This window comes from Poecilia formosa, unplaced genomic scaffold (assembly GCF_000485575.1).
Source record: "Poecilia formosa unplaced genomic scaffold, Poecilia_formosa-5.1.2 Scaffold192, whole genome shotgun sequence".
NCBI classification, from domain to species: domain Eukaryota; kingdom Metazoa; phylum Chordata; class Actinopteri; order Cyprinodontiformes; family Poeciliidae; genus Poecilia; species Poecilia formosa.
In genome coordinates this window covers 240,813-261,525 of record NW_006800131.1, presented here as the reverse complement: position 1 = coordinate 261,525, position 20,713 = coordinate 240,813, and the positions used below count along the sequence as shown (strand labels likewise).

At 39.4% G+C, this 20,713-nt stretch overlaps 1 protein-coding gene across 18 annotated transcripts in view; it reads left to right on the top strand.

Moving 5' to 3' along the window:
- Nucleotides 1–20,713, top strand: part of LOC103147909 (regulating synaptic membrane exocytosis protein 2-like) — a 43,706-nt gene that overhangs the window by 11,263 nt on the left and 11,730 nt on the right. For 5 of the 18 annotated variants that reach the window (XM_016678832.1, XM_016678841.1, XM_016678846.1 and 2 more), the window contains 21 exons: nucleotides 436–717; nucleotides 5,184–5,248; nucleotides 5,350–5,469; nucleotides 5,544–5,643; nucleotides 6,385–6,508; nucleotides 6,635–6,684; nucleotides 7,601–7,689; nucleotides 7,768–7,803; nucleotides 8,801–8,931; nucleotides 9,635–9,806; nucleotides 10,672–10,831; nucleotides 11,018–11,041; nucleotides 12,146–12,214; nucleotides 12,755–12,887; nucleotides 13,135–13,242; nucleotides 14,849–14,899; nucleotides 14,986–15,051; nucleotides 16,224–16,283; nucleotides 18,157–18,266; nucleotides 18,898–18,927; nucleotides 20,040–20,579. In XM_016678832.1, the coding sequence (XP_016534318.1) occupies nucleotides 436–717; nucleotides 5,184–5,248; nucleotides 5,350–5,469; nucleotides 5,544–5,643; nucleotides 6,385–6,508; nucleotides 6,635–6,684; nucleotides 7,601–7,689; nucleotides 7,768–7,803; nucleotides 8,801–8,931; nucleotides 9,635–9,806; nucleotides 10,672–10,831; nucleotides 11,018–11,041; nucleotides 12,146–12,214; nucleotides 12,755–12,887; nucleotides 13,135–13,242; nucleotides 14,849–14,899; nucleotides 14,986–15,051; nucleotides 16,224–16,283; nucleotides 18,157–18,266; nucleotides 18,898–18,927; nucleotides 20,040–20,579 (2,520 nt within the window). Of the gene's footprint in view, nucleotides 1–435; nucleotides 718–5,183; nucleotides 5,249–5,349; nucleotides 5,470–5,543; nucleotides 5,644–6,384; nucleotides 6,509–6,634; nucleotides 6,685–7,600; nucleotides 7,690–7,767; nucleotides 7,804–8,800; nucleotides 8,932–9,634; nucleotides 9,807–10,671; nucleotides 10,832–11,017; nucleotides 11,042–12,145; nucleotides 12,215–12,754; nucleotides 12,888–13,134; nucleotides 13,243–14,848; nucleotides 14,900–14,985; nucleotides 15,052–16,223; nucleotides 16,284–17,142; nucleotides 17,311–18,156; nucleotides 18,267–18,897; nucleotides 18,928–20,039; nucleotides 20,580–20,713 lie in introns of all 18 variants that reach the window. The other 13 variants (XM_016678840.1, XM_016678847.1, XM_016678834.1 and 10 more) reach the window with 12 other exon arrangements.

The following is a 20,713-nucleotide window of genomic DNA, read 5'->3' as shown; positions in this document are numbered from 1 at the left end:
CGAAAACTTTTGCTGCACAAACCAGCACAAACGTTTGACACCAATTTTGTCTGATTTGAAGAAGGTGGGGGGGCCAACTTCACTCAGGTCTATTTCTTCAATATTAAGAAATTATTAACTTCAGTCCAGCTCCTACATCTTGCTGAAAAGTTACTTGTGAGTTAGTTTTGTCTTATTCTAAGTGTACTAAGATATTTACACTAGAGACTAGACCAAAAGTACCAAATAAGAGTTTGTTTTTGCAGTGTTTTCCGTTTGTTCTGTTGTCTAGTTGGTTATTTGTTGTTTTGTAGATCAATATGTTTATTTGATAGTATGTAATATTTGTTTTTTGCACACTATTTGGTGAATTAATAATAAAAAAGACACATAAGTGAGTAAATATCAGATTCCTGTTACTGCTTTGCTTTATTAACTCATTATTTTGCTCCTCAGCTGTCCGCCAGAATCGGCCTCAGGGACTGATTGGGTCTGGAGGTCAGAGGTCATTCTCAGTTGACAGGACTCCCAATCACCTCAGCCCCACGTCTCCTCGCCGCAGCCCGTTGCCACAGCAACTCCTGGACCCGAGCTCCGCCCTCAAGAGGAAGCCCACCAATGAGAGCATGGCACATAGAGGGAGGATGATGGGGAAGATGCACGTGATTGGCAGCTTCAGCAGTTCAGAGGAGGAGCTGCTGACCACACCTGAGTACACCAGCTGTGATGAGCCTGACAGTAAGTACTACATGGAGAGGAAAGCTACGTAGAAACATCAGAACAGAAAAACACACATCCAGAGTGTCAGAACATGGAAACACACATCCAGAGTGTCAGAACATAGAAACACACATCCAGAGGGTCAGAACATAGAAACACACATCCAGAGGGTCAGAACAGAGAAACACACATCCAAAGGGTCAGAACATGGAAACACACATCCAGAGTGTCATAACATAGAAACACACATCCAGAGTGTCAAGATAACCTTAAAGGCTCCTTCCAGACTGAGCCGTTTTAGGGCGTCTTGTCACTTTAAATCCAAATGAGCTACTGCTGGCCACGCCCCCAACTTAATGTTTACATTCACGTGAAAATGGCTGCAAACAGATGTACAACTGTACACCTTTGAAAAGCATTAGTAGAGCCTCCTGCACAACCAACAAGAATGCAGGAGGTAGTTTCTGGTCCTTGCTGCAAGGACCAGAAACTACTAGATTTGTTTTCTAGAGAAGCGCTAAAAATTGAGATTGAATTGAAGTTTTAGCTTGTTTAGCCGTGAACAACAATAACCCACAAGTCAGAAACGAAGTAATTTTAACAATTCAGGGTAAAAACCTTTAATAATAGTAGTTACTCCTTTATCTTGCTGAAAAGTTACTTGTAAGTTAATTTTGTCTTATTAACAAATGTCTTAGTTTGCTAAGATATTTGCACTAGAAACTCATCAAAAAATACCTGGTAAGATTAGTTGTGTTTTTGCAGTGTAACTGTCGTACTGATATATGGTTCCTGTAACAGAATGTCACATTAGTTTAAATTGTCTTCTGCCCTCTAGTGGAGATGTGAGGTATTTTTGCCTTTTTCCTGGAACTTGTCTTTCAGTGTAATATTGAGTTTTCAGGCTCTGAACTGAGAAACAGGAAGGAGGGAGAGTGGAAAAGGAGACGCTGTGTGTGTTCGCAGTGACTTAAATTAGCTCAGTGTGATAATCTTCTTACAGCTGAATCTGGCTTCACCTCCAACCAGCTTCACCTGCACTTCCTCAGCCTCACAACAGAGGGATCCCCTGAGAAAACGTTCTACTTTCCTCACATCGTTTCTATATTTTGGTTGCAGGTTTTTGGTTTGTTATGGTGGTACGGTTCCAGACTGGGAACTTTTTTCCCAGTCTGTTACTGGGAACGGCCTGGGAAAGCGGGTATCACTTTTATGTTTAGTACCTCCAAATCCCACCACTAAATGTTGCCGAGAGTTGTCTCTAATGGATTGGTTTGTTAAAGATCAGCATTTTTGAACTCTAGTTGTTCATTCTGTGTTTCTTCTCTCTGTATGTTTCTGAAAACACAAAAAACATTCAGATTCTACATTTTTCCAGGCCATTTTACAGCACAACCAAGTAACTGTTACCTTCAATTGTTATAAAAATGCTACACATATGAAATTTGACTTAAAATAAATTTTGCTTCCTGATTTCACGCCTTAAAATTGGGGCTCTGTCTCTTTAAAATCTCTTGCCTTCAGGAAGTCATCACAACATCCAAGCATGAACTCACTGCAGCTCAGACTGACATGAACTTAAAGTGTCCGTGCATCCTTAAAACGTCTTAAATTCATTTTTTAAGGCAAGTTGGCCTTTAATATGTTTCTCAAAGGTCTGAAATTTTGTCTGTTTGCACTGTCTGATCTCATATAGTCTATTTTTTATTTTTTATTTGTGGGACTTTCCTGTCAGGCAAACATTTGAGTCGCATTCAGTCACATTTTTTGCGTTTTGTGACTTGAAGGTTGAGGCTACTGCTAACTAGCTGCTAATGTACTGTTGATAGCTAGCTAGCGTTTCTTGTGTCTTAGTCATGTTTTCAAGTTTATCTCTAGCTGGCTGTTTGACGTTTGTAGATTTCTGTGGAGATGCATGTCTTAAATTTAATTCATAACGGTTTTAAAAGGTCTTAAATTTGAGTTGTTCAAACCTGAGAAACTCTGGTTTGGAAACGAGGCTCTTGGCCCTTTCCAACTTAAGTCACCATGTAAACCATTTCTCTATGAAGCTGTGCTGGTTTTAGTTCTGGTTTTTGTTCACTGTTGCCGTGGTAACCCGTTTATTCAGATGCACTGTCCTCCTGAGAGTCGGTCTCCAGGGTTTCGGACTCTGACGTCATGAACGTCGGCAGAGTTTCAGTTTCCACGTTCTGCGTTCGGTTAATCTTCTGTGTCTACGTCTCAGGGACCAAAGTCATGAGAGACGATGGGTTCTGATTGGCTCAGAGTGACTCCTCCCATCGGGGTCAGAGGTGAGAGATCAGCTCAGAGTCGCTGACGCTGCGTTACTGAAGACACCTGGACCGCAGGACGTGGCATAAAAACCTCCAACAAACTCGAGTGGAAAACAGAACGGATCCTGGAGAAGCTGGTCGATAATCTGACCATGGTGGGAGACGAACATCTCAGCCTGCCGGTTCTGATGGGTCACAGAATCAGCGTTGATGCTGAATTCCGTCAATTGGATTACAAGTAAGGAGTTTGGATTACCAGGAGGTGCTGCAAGGAAGCAGGAATAGAAACAGTGCAGGAGGGAACCAAACTGTGGACAAGGCGCCTGGATCTGCTGCTGAGCTGCATATTTTGCTCATTTTCCTGGAAATCTGTTGGATTTTTCCAAGTTCTTAAGGTTAAAAACTCAAGAAGGTGCTTAGAGTTGCTGAAATGTTTCTCCCAGTTTGCCGACTCTCTGACCCAAAGTGAAGCAAGCAGCAGCAGGTTAGCAGCCGGTGAAGTTCAGCTGAAGCGACGATGCTGCCGCTGACAGAGTCGGACTCTGTGTTTGGCCTGAGCTAATCTTGTTACAGACAGGTATGAGCCGCCCTGCAGCCTTCAGGCAGCGCTCGGGGCAAACTGCGATCCCTCACCCACAGAGGAGGACCGAGGAGCTACAGGTTCCCCTCCTGCTCTTCTTCTTTTCTTCTTCATCTAAAGCTTCGTCTTTTATCATGGCGTCGTCCTCTCAGACCTGTGAGTACTGCAGAGGTTTCTGGCAGCGACCTGCACCTGATGACGGGTCTAAGTGGACTTCCTGTCCGTTTAAAGGCTCAAACACTCTGTTATTGCTCTAAATTTACCTGCATTAATCTTCTTTGACTGATGACAGAAAGTTTATAGGTTGAAACTGCAGCTGACGTACGATAATGCTGCATAAAACTGATCCCAGAGCTGATTTCACGCCAACAAAACCAAAATATTACCAAGGAGTTTTGGCCCAGTTTCTACTATAAATGTCTTACAACACTTGAAATAAGAAAAAATCTAACTTAGAAGTAGCTTTTCAGAAAGAGATAGGAGTTTGTTTTATCTGCAACGGAACAAGTACTTTTTAACCGATATTAATACGAATTATTGACTTAAACTCCTATGTCTTGCTGGAAAGTTACTTGTAAGTTAGTTTTGTCTTTTTTTTTTTTAAAGTGAATTAAGATATTTGCACTAAAAATTAGACAATCAATAAATAAGTCAAGTTTATTTTTATACCACATTTCAGCATCACAGTAGTTCAAAGTGTTTTCATTGTGAAAACATAACAAAAAGGAAACGTAATTTAGTCAACAGTTGTGGAAACCAACAACAGACGTTACATTTTTCTCAAGAACCATCAATTCACATGAAAATGTCTGTCAATGCTCAATTTATAATGGTTCAAAAGCAACTAAACAGCTGGGTTTTAGTCCTCGTTCAAAGAAACTCAGTGTTTCGGCTGGTCTTCAGTTTTCTGGAAGTTTGTTTCAGATTTGTGGAGCATAGAAGCTGAATGCTGCTTCTCCATGTTTGGCTCCGGCTCCGGAAATGCAGAGCAGAACCAGAACAAAAATACTTGGTGAGATGTTGTGTTTTTGCAGAGCTATGCAGCATCATTGGGACTCAATAAAGAATGAAAACAGAGTCAGAAAAAAGATCTGTGTTTCTCCTCTGTGGAGGAAATGGATGTAGGTGATCAAACTGGCTTTTGGACAAACTGTCCACTGAAGGAAGTCAGAGCAACTCCTTTATCAGCAAAGCATTTCTGTCAACAACTGAGAAAACTGAAGCTGGATCTAAGAAGAAAACCAGTCAAGGAATCAAAACAGAAACACACCAAATTTGCACGGGTCGATTGAAATCGTTCCCTTATTGTCTTTTTAAATACAATTTCTTTTCAAGAAGATTTTAAAGGGATGTACATCAGCAAAGGCCAAACCAAGAAGAGAGACTTCCTTTAAAAAGAGAGAACAGGAAGGGTTGCCTTAACAAAATGTGTCCATAAATATCAAATAGCTGAACGGTGTTATGCTGGATCTTATGACCATATGCTGAAGACAAGCAGGATTTCATTTAAGATGTGTTTTAAATGAAGGAAAGAGAAAAAACTAAATGGACCAAAGATGAAGTTTTTTTTTTTTTTTTAATCTTTAAAGTTTTAATTGTTTTTATTAAATTTGTTTTGTTGTTTCCAGGAGACATGGAGAGCCAGTGGTGGGATCACGGTACCTGGCATGGCGAGCCCGCACCTATGTCTATGGTAACCCAACAAACACGCCCGCCATCATAACATCCACTACCTGTCTGCCTTTCTACCTGTCTGTTTCTATGAATTAAACTGTGTTATTTGTGATTCGTTAGCAGCCGGTCACATGGCAACCATCCAAAGATGGGGAGCGTCTGATTGGTCGAATCGTCCTGAACAAGAGGATGAAGGACGGGACGGTTCCTGCAGACACAGGAGCCCTGCTGGGCCTCAAGGTGGCGCTGCTGTTTCTCTTATGATCGCACCGGTGGCGTTCAGTGGCTTGCTGACGGGCGCCGGGTTTTTTCAGGTTGTTGGCGGGAAGATGACAGAGTCTGGCCGTCTGTGTGCATTCATCACCAAAGTGAAGAGAGGAAGTCTGGCAGACACAGTGGGACACCTGAGACCAGGTAAACACAGCTTCTGCTCATAGATCATGTCTCTTCTTATGCATTAGACGTTGCTTTTTTTTTTTTTTTTTCAAATTACAGTAGTTATAGTTTAACTTACCAGACGTCTGATTTTCTGTTTCCATCAACCTGATTGTTTTATTTTAGTTTCACTTTGTAAAAAAAACTTTCCTTGTCATATTTTTGGGGTCATCTGCATCGGTATATATTACTGGGTTGGACGTCACATGACAACACACATCATGTCAGTCGGTTGTCACGACAACGGGTCTGTATGTAGACCGACCCGATTTGGGTAATAACTAGTTACATTTACTCAATTACATTTACTTGAGTAACTTTTTTTAATCTACTTTTAGGAGTATTTTACTACTCTGTGCTTTTACTTTTACTTGAGTAATTTTATTATGAAGTATCTCTGCTCTTACTTGAGTAAAAATTTCTGGACTTTCTACCCACTGAATGAAAAACAAACATGTTTTACCCAAAACTGTACCAATATAATTTTAAATGATTAAATAATTGATAATTTGATCAGTTACTCAGTATGTGAGTAGACTTTTTACCAAATACTTTTTTACTCTTACTTGAGTCATTTCTTGGACAGCTACCTTTTGCTAGCTATAGCGGCTAATAGGCTCCGTCCAGTCCAGTAATAAATATCACAGCTCATCTAGTCGGTGCGGCTCGTTTGCCTTTTGAGGTGTAAACTGTAACATATGTTGCATTTTTGATCTCCAGGTGATCAGGTTCTGGAGTGGAACGGCCGGGTTCTTCAGGGCGCCACATTCAACGAGGTCTATGACATCATCATGGAGTCCAAACCAGAACCGCAGGTGGAGCTGGTGGTCTGCCGACCGGTCCGGTGGGTCACACACCTGGTCCAGTCCAAGCTAAAAAAAATAATATTCTCCATCTGAGATAATTTCTAACTTTAAAGTAGGTTTTATTAGATGCTAATGCTAACGGATATCTGTTGGTTCTTGCTCAGCAGAGACGTTTCAAGAGCACCAGACGCCTCCAGTGTTCACCTGGACTCCAGTGAGTTTTTACACAAACAATCCAACACAAGCTTACAGAAAACCAGAGCAGTTAAACTTTTTCCCTCAGAGTCCGACATTAAAATGTTCCTGTTTTAGCTCAGTTAGAATTAATCATATTATTAAAGTTCAAATATTGATCCCAAAGGGAATTTAAATGTTGTTGTAACTCTTACTAATTTGAATTTTTCAAAGAATTACTGCAGATGGTGATGGCAGGAAAGATCTGCTGTAGCAGTCTGTGTTGCAGCGACTTTGAGGAAGCCTCTGACTGAAGACACTCTGTTATTGTTTTAATTTTCTACATTAGTTCGGTTCTTTTTGGAGGCTTGTTATTTATTTTTAATTTATTTGGATGAGATGTCACAGTTAACTTTTTTAGCCATTACAAGGTTTTGTTTTTACAATCGTTAGCCGCTGATTAGCTTCTTGAAAGCTCAGATAATTTCTGATCTCTGATGGAAAATGAGGCTTAATGATTGCAGAGCAGGGAAAGAAGGAGGAAGTTCAAACCTTTTCTACGTCTTATCATAATGATATGTCCAGATAGAGATTTAAAAAGGAACTGCAAAGGCTGATGAGGTGGATTAGCATTGATTGCTAATTGAAACTGAGCTGTTAGCATGTCAACACAGTCATGACATTAGAGTCACAACATTTAATTTCCATTTGGGACGGTTCCTTTTGGTCTTTTTCTTGCTAGCACAGAAAATAAGCATCAGAAATAACATTTAAACATTTGTTTTATTTTATTACAAAATTATTGAAAAATATTAAAAAATATAAAAGTTATTCTTTTTTTCCTCATCTTCTCTCCAACCTTGTGAGGCCCCCATTTTGAAAACCAGTGTTGTAAAGTGCTGCGTGTTGGATGAAGCGGGCTCCAGTGGAACTGGTTCTTTTTTTTCTGTGCTCAGGCTCCAGTTCCTTCGACTCCCAGAAGGTCGGCCCGTCCATCTCCGTCACGTCTCCCATGAGCCCCAGCGTTCTGTCGGGACAAGTCTCCGTAAGTTCAGCCAGCGTCTCGCACCCAGAAACCCGTCTGCAGACAGGCGTTTCCATGGTGACGTGTATGTGCTTACAGAGCGTAAACAGGCCTCCTCTGGTTCCCAGGATCCAGGTAATCTGTAGAGAGTTGGGCTGTAGGTTAGCTTGTTGTTAGCTGTAGAGTTCATCAGTTTACTGTAAAACAGACGCTTACCTGCAATTTATGAACAGTTTTTCCAAATGTGTGTCATGTTTTCTCGTGATCGGTACAAGAAAACATAAAACATTGTACTGAAGTAAGACTTCAACATATTTTTACTCGAGTGAAAGTAAAAAGCGGCTTAAAATATTTGGTGAAACTGATCAGAACATCAGTTATTTAATATTTAAAATGACATCATCAGATGGACCAAAATATAAAATTATGTGGAAATGTTGTCATGTTAAAATGAAAGTAATTTATATAAATAACAATTACAATATAAAGAAAAATTTTCCAAATCAGTTTCTTTCAATAAAAAACTGATGAAGCTTTAACAAAAACTGCAGGTGTTTGTCTGTGTCTGGTGAATTTTTGGTTAAAACTTAAGTTTGTTTTTAATTCAGTGGGTAGAAAATCCAGAAATTTTACTGAAATAGTGTTGCATCATAATAAAGTTATTCAAGTAAAGGTAAAAAGCACAACGTAATAAAAATAGTCCTAAAAGTAAATTTTTGCTAAAAATTCCTTAAGTAAATGTAGCTAGTTACTAACCGACTGTGGCTGTGATTTTTTTAGAGAAAATTTCTCCTTTTTGGCACACAGATACTTTCATTTTTAAGACAGTTCTGTTGGGGTCACTTTCTCTGTCACATGTCCAGAGAAAGTGAAACGACAAGCAACAACAGGATGGAAATAAATATTAGCTACTAAAATCAGCCCAGTTTTACAATAAAATATCGTTCATTGCTAGTTTTTAGTTTTTTCAACTGAGAGCAGCTGATTAGAATCTCAAGTAACAACAATGAGGGACGCCCCTTAAAAAACTGGAGCCCTGGGCTGCTGCCCTTTATAAAGTTTACCCCAGTATGAATGGCTCAGATCCGCTCTCTGTTTCATGGTTTTAATGTTATTTAATGTTTTAAAACAGATCAAACTGTGGTACGATAAGGTTGGTCATCAGCTGATCGTCACGGTCCTTGGAGCCAAAGAACTTCCTGTTCGGGACGATGGACGACCTCGAAACCCATACGTCAAGATCTACTTCCTGCCAGACAGAAGGTAGAAGAGCAAAGAAAAACAAAACTGCATTGCTGCTATTATTCCTGTAAACGTTTCACTATTCGATAAAAAGTCCACGCAAGTACTGAATAACTGATCAAATCATTAATCATTTAATATTTAAAGGCAAAAGGTATTTTAAAATATTAAATTATAGTTAATATTTAAAAATATGAAAAATATATTTAAATACAAAATATATTTTATATATTAAATATTTAAAAAAAATTAAATATAAAGTTAAGTGGAAATGTTGTCATTTTAAAAACAAAATTTATTAATACAAATATCACAATTATAAACTAACAAAACCAGGAAAAAATGTTTTTTTTTCCAAATCAGTTTCTTTCAATATAAAATGTATGAAACTTTAACAAAAACTGCAGATGTGTGTCTGTTTTTGGTTAAAACAAGTTTGTTTTTATTCATTGGGTAGAAAATCTTGAAATTTTATTCAAGTAAGAGTAGAAGTAGAAAATACTCCGAAAAGTAGATTTTTTCCAATAAGTTACTCAAGTAAATGTACCAAACTCTAATAATTTATAAAAACTAGCAAACACACTCTAAAAACTAACTGAATTAGAAAAAAAGTCACAACAGAATAAAACTGAACTACAATGGAAAAACCCCCAAAGCTATTATAACCCTGGTTCGCGCTCTACACTTGATGTAAATCCTTGTTCCTCATCTGTTTTCCTCCCAGCGATAAGAGCAAACGCAGGACGAAGACGGTGAAAAAGTCCCTGGAGCCTCGCTGGAACCAGACCTTCATGTATTCCCCGGTTCACCGGCGCGAGTTCAGGGAACGGATGCTGGAGCTCACCGTGTGGGACCAGGCCAGAGTCCGAGAGGAGGAGAGCCAGTTCCTGGGAGAGGTGAGCACACCTGGAGCAGTCGAACAGCTTAAAGCAGTCTTTATTATGAGGCTGGTCCGCGGGAGCCCCCTGGTGGTCAACGAGGTACTGCATGTAAACGACCGTTTATTTCCTGTGACGTTAGGTTAGCTCACAGTGCGACGCTACAGCTAGCTTAGCAAAGGAGTGTGTTTAAAAATAATGGATGAATGGGATAAAACCGGGTCACTCACAATAAAACAACGCCAGGACTACTTATAAGATCGGAGGAAACTAAGTTAAACCTGCTAAGAGTTTTGACGTGTCATTCGTTAGCGATTCATTCGATTCTTTTGAACGCTCTCCCGTGAACGAGTCTTTTGGTGAGAACTGTTTTTTTACGACTTTGCTAGCATATTATGCTCTGCTCACACTAACGACTATTAAATTAAATTAATTAAATGCAATAGATAAATGCAGTTGATAGAAATGGATGGATGATTTTATATTTAATTTTTGTTTCTGGCAAAACAACTCATGTGTGTTTTTCTTTTAATTGTGCTTCTGAATTACAAGCTGTAAATGTTATTAATGCACACGATACTTGGTAGTAAAGAACAGCTTGTTTTTGATTTCCATGTTTGACATCATTGGAAATCCACCCTAAGAATCTGTAAATAACTCAAAACACCCCGACTAGACCTGTTGATGGCTTGAAAACAACAATAAGTGCGTTAAGAGCCTAATATTTTAATTTTAGGTTGTTTATATTGACATGTTGCGTTAACGAGGGGTAATTTGAAGCTGGATGGTGGATGTTAAATAGGTGAAGTGATCCTCAGACCGAACAGGTTTGAGGATCTCTGGCTTTAGGATCGGCGTCCTGACGTTCCCCGTGTTTCGTCAGGTGCTGATAGAGCTGGAGTCGGCGCTGCTGGACGATCAGCCTCACTGGTACAAGCTGCAGCTTCATGACGTTTCCTCGGTGCCGCTGCCCAACGCCTCCCCCTACCTGCAGAGGAGGGGACTGCAGACGGAGCCGTCGCAGAGCAGCAGGAGGCTTCAGAGTGAGAGTCACACCAGAAACACACCGACTCCCACTCAGTCACTTTCTTTTTATTATTTTTATTGCTGCTTAATGATCAATTTTTAGAAATATAGATGTTTATTTTGTGTCTTTATTCCATCATGTCGTTTTTTTAACATCTATTTTTTGTTTGTTTGTTGTTTCACTTCTTATGATCCGTTACCAGATAAAGGTCCTTACTTTAACTCAGGTAATAACACCTGTGTGTGTGCCTGTGTGTCTGTGTGGAGTCCTCTGAATTTTATGTTGCAGTTTTTTGTTTCTGCAGCCATAAAATCAGAAACGATCAGGATGGACAGTTTGTAATCCTTTCCATATAATTGTTAAAGGGGACCTTTTATGCAAAATTCACATTTTGCACATTTTTATATTTCCATTTTAGTTTCTACTGATTCTAAAACAGCCCAAGCATTAAAAAAATGAATTGATTACCAATATGTTGATGTTTTTTGGTGTTTAAAAAAATAAGCTGTTTCAAAAACTTTCTGATGTCAACGTTTTGTTGCCAGGTAACAACCTGACAAGCCCCGTCCTGTTACCTAGCAACCCAAAGGAGCTTCAGCACATTTTGTCCGCTGTTTTTACTGCTGTACAATGGCTGCTGGAAAAAACAAGTGTTTTGTTGTTGACTTACCATCCAGAAACCACTTGCTCCATTCTTGTTGGTTGTGCAGGAGGCTCCACTTTGGCCTTTCAAACATGTACGGTTGAATAATTGCGCATCTGTTTGCAGCCGTTTTCATGTGCGAGTGGAAACAGCAGCAGCTTATTTGGATATTAGACGCAACTGTAATTTTCCTTAAAGCGTCAATGCAGATGCTGTAGCAGTCAGTGTTATGGAAGCTTCTGACTGAAGACACTGATAGAAGTTTGGTTGCTTTCTTTTTGTGGATGAAGGATTGTTATGGTGCATTTGACTCATAATTGACATTAACAGGTTAAGTGCGGTTCCCTCTATTCACTCCCCATTAACATTTTCACATTTTGTCACGCTACCCCACAAATTTCTAAGTATCTTATTGTGATTTTAGGTGACTATCAATACAAAGGTGTGACTCATTCTCAAGTGAGAGGAAAGAGATAATGGTTCTTAACATATTTTGTTACTAAAAAGAGAGCCAACACTTTGCACAACCAAAGCTTTTTGCCTCACTCAGGGTTACATATTTATTTTCTGTTTTTATTCTGCTCCTGAGTTTGATGGTTTTCTGTTTGTTGTGCTTCCAGCTGAAGATGATATGTGGTCTTCTAAACGTCCTCCTTCTCGTTTCTTCCTCCCTCTGTGTGTTTGTAGGATCTCAGAGGATCAGCGACAGCGAGTTTTCAGATTACGACTGTGAGGACGGCATTGGCGTCATTTCAGGTAAACGCAACATCCCACAATGTAATTTACTCATCTTTTGAAAAGAAAGGCTGTAGGAAACATTATAAATTTCTACTAAAAAACATTAACTGGAACACAATGTCTCCATTGGTAAAAAATAGGATTTTTATTGATAAAAATTGGATTTTTTTTCCAGTGGGATTGGTGAAAATCTGATTTTTTTTATAGTGCTCGAATTTTCTTTTTTCTAAAAACTAAATTTTCAAATTTTCTTATTGCTGCTTTAAGGTGACATGAGACGTATTTTATTGATCCCAGAATTGGTTAATTATTGAGCAGCAGCACCATGACATGCAGAAATAATAGACAATATTCTCAATATAAATAAAAAAAATACACAATAATCATGTCTACGGAATAAAACAGAAGTGTTATCTATTAATGTATGTACATATTTCTGATTTTCCGTCTCTGAAGTTAGAAACTTAGTTTTTCTCACAAGTTGCAGTTTGACTGAACGTTTATCTTTAGATCACATAAATGTAGACGGATAAACCACGTTTATTTGTTTCATTGCAGATTACAGACAGAATGGGCGGGACTTCCACAGCTCCACGCTCTCAGTGCCAGAACAGGTGATGTCGTCCAATCACTGCTCCCGATCTGAGATGGTCCGCAGGTCACGGTCGCCAAGCCAACCGCCTCCACAGAGGTAATATATTATCTTGGTAAAATTGGATCAGATTTTATTTTTAAACCATATTATTAAACGATTCTAGTCTTAGATTAGGAGATTAAAGAGCAAAGAGGTGAGATTTGTTTTTATGAGTTAAAATTACTTGCCACTTTTCGAGGCACAATATTTTTTGTTCTTTGAAGTTCGCCTTTTATTTTTACCCAAACTTTTCCTCTTCTTCTCTGGCTCTTTACCTCTCTGACCTCTGACCTGTGGTTGCCAGCGGCAACCCTCTGTATCCGTTGTACCGGGAGGACGCGGTGCGGCTGCTGCGTGGCTCCAAACTGAGTCGAGCGTACTCTGACGCCTGTCAATACAGCAGCCTGGACAGGTAACTGAGGGAAACGGCACCAGGTGTGCAGTCCAGCACACCTGGACTGCAGCTAGAGAAGCATGGAGTCCGGTTCCGGCTTAATTAAACATTTTAATTAATAAATCAGTATTGAAGTTAAAAATAGCTGCAGTTGGATCATTAATGTAATACTGGATTGGACATCACGTCAGTTAGCGCGCGTCATGGCTGTGCTTTGAGTCAGGAATATCTGTGGTCGGAAAAATGACACAGTAACAAAAATAACATCAAAAAACAACGCCATTTTTTTTGTTATTTGACAACACAACAATAACTGGATAACAAAGGTCCAATTTCAGTGGTCAGGAAAATGTTTTAATTAAAAATAATGTAGAGAAAGTGAGAAGTTGTCAGTTATGCTAGCTAGACTTTGACAACCTTAGCATGTCCATGTGCGATGTGTTTCGGTTCAGTTAGCAGTAAAATAAGGCGACACACACCAACTCTGACAAATCATCAGCAGAGCAGCTCTTTAAATTAGCTAATCAATCACCGTTGTGTTCAGATGATCACTTATCAATAATTGCAAACTAAAAATCAAGCCTGGAAACATAAAACTGTAGCGGGCTGAATGTTCTGCTTTGGGGTTTTTGGGTTTTTCGGTGTTGATACATTTGAACGTGATCGCAGCTCTGTTTGCTAGCGGAGTTGTTGTCAGTCGGTTACCGTGGCAACGGGTCTTTGGGTTTAGAGTCGACTCAGAGAGCAAGAAGAAAACAAAGCAGAATACAAATGGTTTTGAGTTGCTCTTCAACTGTTTCTCAGCGTTATTTTCCCTTTGCTGTGACGCACTGCAGCTGCTGTGATTTATAAAAGTTCAACAAACGACAAAAACCTGAGTAATAGCTTCCTTTGTAGATTGTTGCAATATTCATAACAATCATCAAATAGGATGAAATTTTATAAAGTTTAGGAGCCATACTTTGTTAAATTTGAACAAACTTTGGGACCAGTAAAGATGTGAGATTTAATTATTGACCAACATTAAAGAGAAATTTGCTCAGTCATCTCTTGCATTTTGACAGAACTGATAGAAACCAAACTATTTATAGATTTATACCAAGGGATAACACACATCAACTTTCTAAGCTTTAACTGATTTTACTGAAGACATATTTTATAGAAATCTGTTAAGAAATAAAGGTGCTACGAACATTTTTCTCAGATTTTGCATCATTACTGTGACTCGCTGCACAACAATGGCGCCTGCAGGAGCGTCACTAGCATTAGCGGCTAACAGGTGCTGTCTGATCCAGTATGATGTGCTGATGTGTTGGACCATGAAAGCAGAAACTGGTCTGAACTGGATTTAATGCGCTTTAGTCCTGATGTTACAGCTGATCTATGTTCAGCTTTTAGTTTTGAATAACTTTGTCTCAATGTTGGTTCCTGAACTCGGTTCTGGTTTTAGTTCTATAGTTTCACACTCCAGACTTTTGGCTTAGCATTAGCCTCCCTTAATGTTGTAGCACCGCTTCCCTTCTGTCTTTGCTGTTTTTGGTACTTTGGTAGTAGAAGTTGTGGACATTTTGGTGTTTAGTTTGTGCTGAACATCTGGATTCAATTCCTCCTCCTCTGTATTCAGGCGACACCTGAGGAGAATGTCTGTTGCCAACTCTCTCGATTCCTACGACAGGTACCGCCGCAGTAGCTAGTGTAGTACCAGTAGTTACATTTTAAAGAGTAAACATGTAACTGTTGATATGCTTCTCTGCATGTAAGATACTTTAACGGTCCACAACAAACCTGGACAAACCATGTAATGAATGGGAGTTGTGAGGAATACAGGTAAGCTCTGCTAGTTGTTAATTTACAGGTGCTATAGGTGCGTCTATAGGTGATTCATAGGTGCGTCTCTGTAGATTCAGTAATTTAATTCAAAAGAAGAAACTCATATGTTACATAGATTCACAGGGCCGTATTTACAAGGATGTGGGGCCCGGGGCTGGAGCCAGCTTGGTGCCCTGTCCATTAAACAAAATGTTTCCTAAAGAAAAATACGGAGTATAACTTCATAATTTTCATATACAGGAATATTGTTTATGATCATAAAAATCCCAAAATATTGATGCACCGCAACTAATTTGGGCATATAAGTTTTATATAAAGTGCAATATTTGCAAAATATGTATTCATTAAAAAATAAAGAAGAAAAAATCTTTGAGTGCCCCCCCCAAAAAATTGGAGCCCTGTGTTACCGCCCCAGTAAGCACTTCCTAAAGTGTGACCCAGTAGATTAATTACATACAGAGTGATTTATTTCTAGATTTTAAACCGCTAAATGCCACTGGTTGAGAAGTTTATTTGTTCATGGAACATTGTATCTAAAAATATTAAAAGAAAGTTTAGTGGAAGGAAAAATGTTTGTTAGTAAGAGGTGCACAAGTAACAAGGATGATCCAAACCTGAAATAAAGCAAAGTCATTTCAGGAGTTTGGGGAACATTCACAAAGTGTGAACTGTAGCTGGAGTCCGTGAGCGAAATGAACTCAGAGTTATAATAGAAATATTTTCTAATATAACAATAAAAATTATTGTTCTTGAAAAATATTCTCATTTGAAACAGGATTCTCCAGGACGCCACTTAAGATGTATACCACTAAGCTACACCCACTAACTACATTTAGTCATATTTTCTGGTATATTTATGCTCTCCTTGAACAAATAGTGTAGAAAATATAAAAAATACAGTTTTGTTTTTAAATATTAAATAATTTTTTAATCTGTTATATAATCTGAACTTTATGGTTCTTGTTTGTTGCTGTTTTTTGGTAGAAACTGAACTTTGGGTTTTCATTAGACATGAGTCAAATATTTCCACAATGGTAACAATATATCACTCTGTGTGCAATAAATCAAAATAATGCATGGGTGTCAGATTTTGAATTGAATTACTGAAACGGTAACGTAGTGTAGAAACAGTGGAAGGTTTGAGTGTTTGACGTTGTTCTGTTCTGCAGTCAGGATTTCATCCCAGACTTTCCCTACGAGCCAGAAGCTTATGATGAGGAGCTGCTGAGGTAAACAGACCAGCTACCGACCGGAGGAAAACCAGTTAGCTGTAGCTGTAGTGAGAGAGGTTTGGAAAGTGCTTCATATTCAAACTGCGTAATTTCACAGTAAAATGCAATCTAACGATTTGATTAAAAGCCTAAATTTATTGTTGAAACCAGAAATTTTAAGATAATAAAAAGACACCTAAGCATTTTTATCACAGTCTATAGTTAAATCAAACTAAACATTTCTTGTTTTAGGTCAGTTAGAATCACTAAAATTATTTATTTTTGCTAAGCGCTAGAACATTTTTCATAATTTTTTCAGGCTAGTAACATGTATAAAGAGACATTTCAAAACATAAAATTTTATTTTATTTTAGTTTAAAATATTGCGCCAATATATAATATTAACGTTAATATATGATATAAACTTGTGAGTTGGAACTGTCTTCTTTAGTTAATTTGTGTTGTTTTTATCTCCAAAGTGTGGTGCTGGAAAAGTTTGGAAACTTACCTTGAAAATGCTTGAGAAGTTCTTGAATTTTTCTGTGGGAAAAGTGAACCCAGAGAATAGATTTAAAATGCCGACTGAATCGTCTTTCACTTCTTATTTTTCTTCTGGGAGCTCTGAGCTCTTCCTCTCTGAATCCCAAATGTATGTCCTTCAATTTTAGTTAAAAGCTTTTATTTTTCTGTTCTCACCTGTTCTGAAAACTTCCTGGGAAACATTGTGCCAAATATATTTCCTCTCCTACAAACAGTGCCTTTTTACTTTTGAGATCCACAGGTGACCAGAACAATGTCCTCCATGTGACTAACCTGTTCCCAAGGTGCAGTGGTTGTCATGGTGACAGTAGTTGACAGTTGTCATGGTGATACGCAGGTACAGCAGGGGGATGGACCGGAGGGATTACTACAGCCGCTCTCGCTCAGCCGACCAGCGAGCGATGGCCGACCGACCCGTCTACACGCGGTCGCATTCGACTGACCGCGCTGACTCCTCCTACCTTAGGTCTGGCCGCTCCGCCCCCCCTTCACCTGCACTGATCAGGTGACCCGCTGCTGACCAATCAGGAGGCGGCTCAGTCTCTACGGTGTTTGGAGCATGAAGTCCGACTCTTTATTTTTTCACTTTAACCCTCTTTGTTTTGTTGCATGTTCGGCAGCCTGACTTGTTCGTTGCCTTTTGTTTATTTGATTTGTTGTTTTGGTTTGTCGGTTATGTTGCAACCATGCATGTGTGCAACCCAGAGAGAAAACATTTAATTTATCGTCTGCCTGCTTGGCTTTCCTGCAACCTGCTGTTTAATCCTCTAACACACACAAACACACCGAGTAACTGTCCACAAATAAAAACTGGACAAAAAAACTGTACATACATTATAATAAACATTTATTTGAAGGATTGGTTTATTTTAATTAGGGCTGGACCGATTAATCATGATTAATCAATTATTAAAATAATCATCAGCTAATTTAGTAATTGATTAGCCATTAATTGGAGCATACAGAATCAAAAAAGACAGTTTACTGAAAAAAATGCCAAAACTGTGCAAGTTATATAAAATAAAGACACATAACCCTAACCCCATTTCCAAATATTGTAGTTTTTCTTTTTTTTTGCATAGAAAAAGTTTATGCGGTTAAATGAAAAATCGTAACAATTGTGCCAATTTTTAAACTCAGTTAATTGATTAATCGTCAAAATAATCGATTACTGAAGTAATCATTAGCTGCAGCCCTAATTTTAATTATTGGTGTTGTCTTTAATTTACTAATCAAATGCATGGTTCCTAATCAGACATTGACATTTGACCTTTCTTCCTTTTTTCTTGTTTGTAGTTTATTTTCTGGATACTCCATTGCCTTATTTATTTACTTTATTTTTTTAAAACAGGGCTAACGCTCGCGTCGGATCCAACATGACGAGTCCCACCGGAACGGCAGTCTCCCTTCGCCGCGGACGCCAGCTTCCTGTTGTCCCGCCAAAAGGACCTCTGGACCGAAGTACGTTTACTGGAGAACAGCTGATCTTATTGCCAATCAGCTAATAATAATCAATATTATCTGCATTCAAGATATTTATCTACTTTTAATTTTAATTTGGTTAATTTATTCAGCATAAGTTAATGCATCTTGAGACACTTTATAAAACAATCAAATTCATATCCAGAGATGTAAAATCACATTCAATTGGCCCTCAAATGCTACAGTAGGAAACAAAAAGTAAACCACAGAGTTTGAGATTAAATAAATCTGTTGGTGCAACAAAGATAAAGTTAATTGTTTTCTTTACTGCTTCTAAATGAGCCATTTTAACTGATTTCTCCTTATTTCTGGTGCTAATTGAATACATATAGAAATACTTAATGTACTTGTTTCCACCTATTTGGCCATTTGATCTGTAAATTAATTTTAAAATTTCATTTACATGAATGACCTGGACAAAAAAAAGCACAAAAAAAATGTACTTTGAACGTTTTACAACTTATTAAACATCAGCAATCATCAAATATAAATAAAAATGTTAAAGTCCTGCAGCAGCATATTGATTCACCTTTTATAAAATGAGTGTTTTCTCTGCAGCTGATCCTGCTGAGTGGAGTTTAGCAGCCTAACGCTGAGTTGTTTCTTTCAGATGGAGAACCTTTTGACTGTGTTCAGACAGGTAGTGACTTCAGCACCTGAGTGTCGTCCACCTGGTTAGAAATAGAGACATTCTCTGTATGTGTTGGGTCTTTAAGAAGAGCGTTGTGCCATAGCTGCAGTTGTTGATCAATGGAGGATAAAAGTGACGATTAGATGGAACAGATTAAGATGTGTGTGTGTGAAAACACTCGTAGACGTCATTGGGTTGATTAGGGCTTTGTGGGAAGTCCTAGCTGCGTTGCAATGCAGGAGGGTCAGGGGTTTACCTGCATTGAATGTCTGAGTGTTCAACTGGTGGGACTGTTGGCTGGTAACTAGCAGCCAAAAACTTCCTAAAGATGATATATTACGCAAAATTCATATTTTGCACTTGTACTTCCATTTGGGTCTCAACTGCTTCTAAAAACAGCTCAAGAGTAAAAACAAAAACCATCCAGCCATTTTTTGGCAATAAGTTCAAGGTTTTTGGTGCTTGGTTTCAAAAACCTTCAGGTTAAATTACATTCCACAGGCACTGCGCTGTTACCTAGCAACCTCAGCGGAGTTCCACCCGTTACCTAGCAACCCAAGCAGAGCTTCATTACGTTTGGTCGGCTGTTAGTAAGGCTGTATGGGCTGTACAGTGACTCCTGCTGTTGACTTACCATCCAGGCACCACTTACTGCATTCTTGTTGGTTGTGCAGGAGGCTCCACTTCTGCTTTTCAAAGACGTACAGTTGTGTAATCGCACATCTGTTTGCAGCCATTTCCCCTCGGCTCAAAATGGGCACAACTGAGCAGACTAAACTTTCATTATCTAAGAATGATTTTGTGCAAAAACACTAACGGACATGTTTTGCGTAGGCCTCAGATCTATCCTGACCTGTTCAAAGAAGCATAATAGGTCACCTTTAATCAATGAAGTTGATTCTCAAAGTTGTGTGAATTCAGTGGAAAGGATCTGGAGTCATTTTCTTCTTCTGCTACCTGCTGAACTCGATGTCTCCTCTCTGTGTTTTAACTACAGTAGTGATGTGATTGGTCATGTGACTGGTTAGCTTCTGAAGCTGGTCATGCTGTCATTAATCCTCTCATTGTTTCTGATCATCTTCTTGTTTCCTCTTTCTTTAAACTTTACTGCTGTTCATCAGTTTTGGCCACTCCACCTGCAGGAGCACCAACAGCCACAGCTCCACCCACTCCCCCTCATGAAGTCCTGCCCCCCATACAGAAACATGCCGCTCCTCTAGTCAATCACCAACCTCCTCCAATGATACGAATTCAGGGACCACCAGCTCATCCACCTCCATCCACCCCTATTCACCATCCACCTGTTCCCCCACCTGTACGCACACCTGTGCCTACATCTGCACCAGTTCCCCCACCTGTACGCACACCTGTGCCTACACCTGCACCCGTTCCCCCACCTGTACGCACACCTGTGCCTGCACCCACCCCTGGTCCTCCACCCGCACCTGTACCTCCCGCTGCACCCACAGTCACACCAACACCTATAGCTGCCCCCGTTTCTGTTCCAACACCTGCACCTACCCCGGCCCCGCCTCCTGCTCCTGTTCTGCCCCCTCCTCCTGTCGTACAACCACAGCCACCTCCTGAATCCACTTTACCCCCAACTCCATCCCCGGCCCCTTCACCAGCTCCCTCACCAGCCCCACCCCCTCAGACTCCAGGTGTGTATTTCTGTGGGCTGGTAGCCTGACATTGACCCTTTGCGTTTATATCACCTAATTGTGTTGCGGCGCCATGACAGACGATGGGAGTATTGAAAGGAGCGACTGCGATTGTTTTTGTAGCCTTCCTTTTA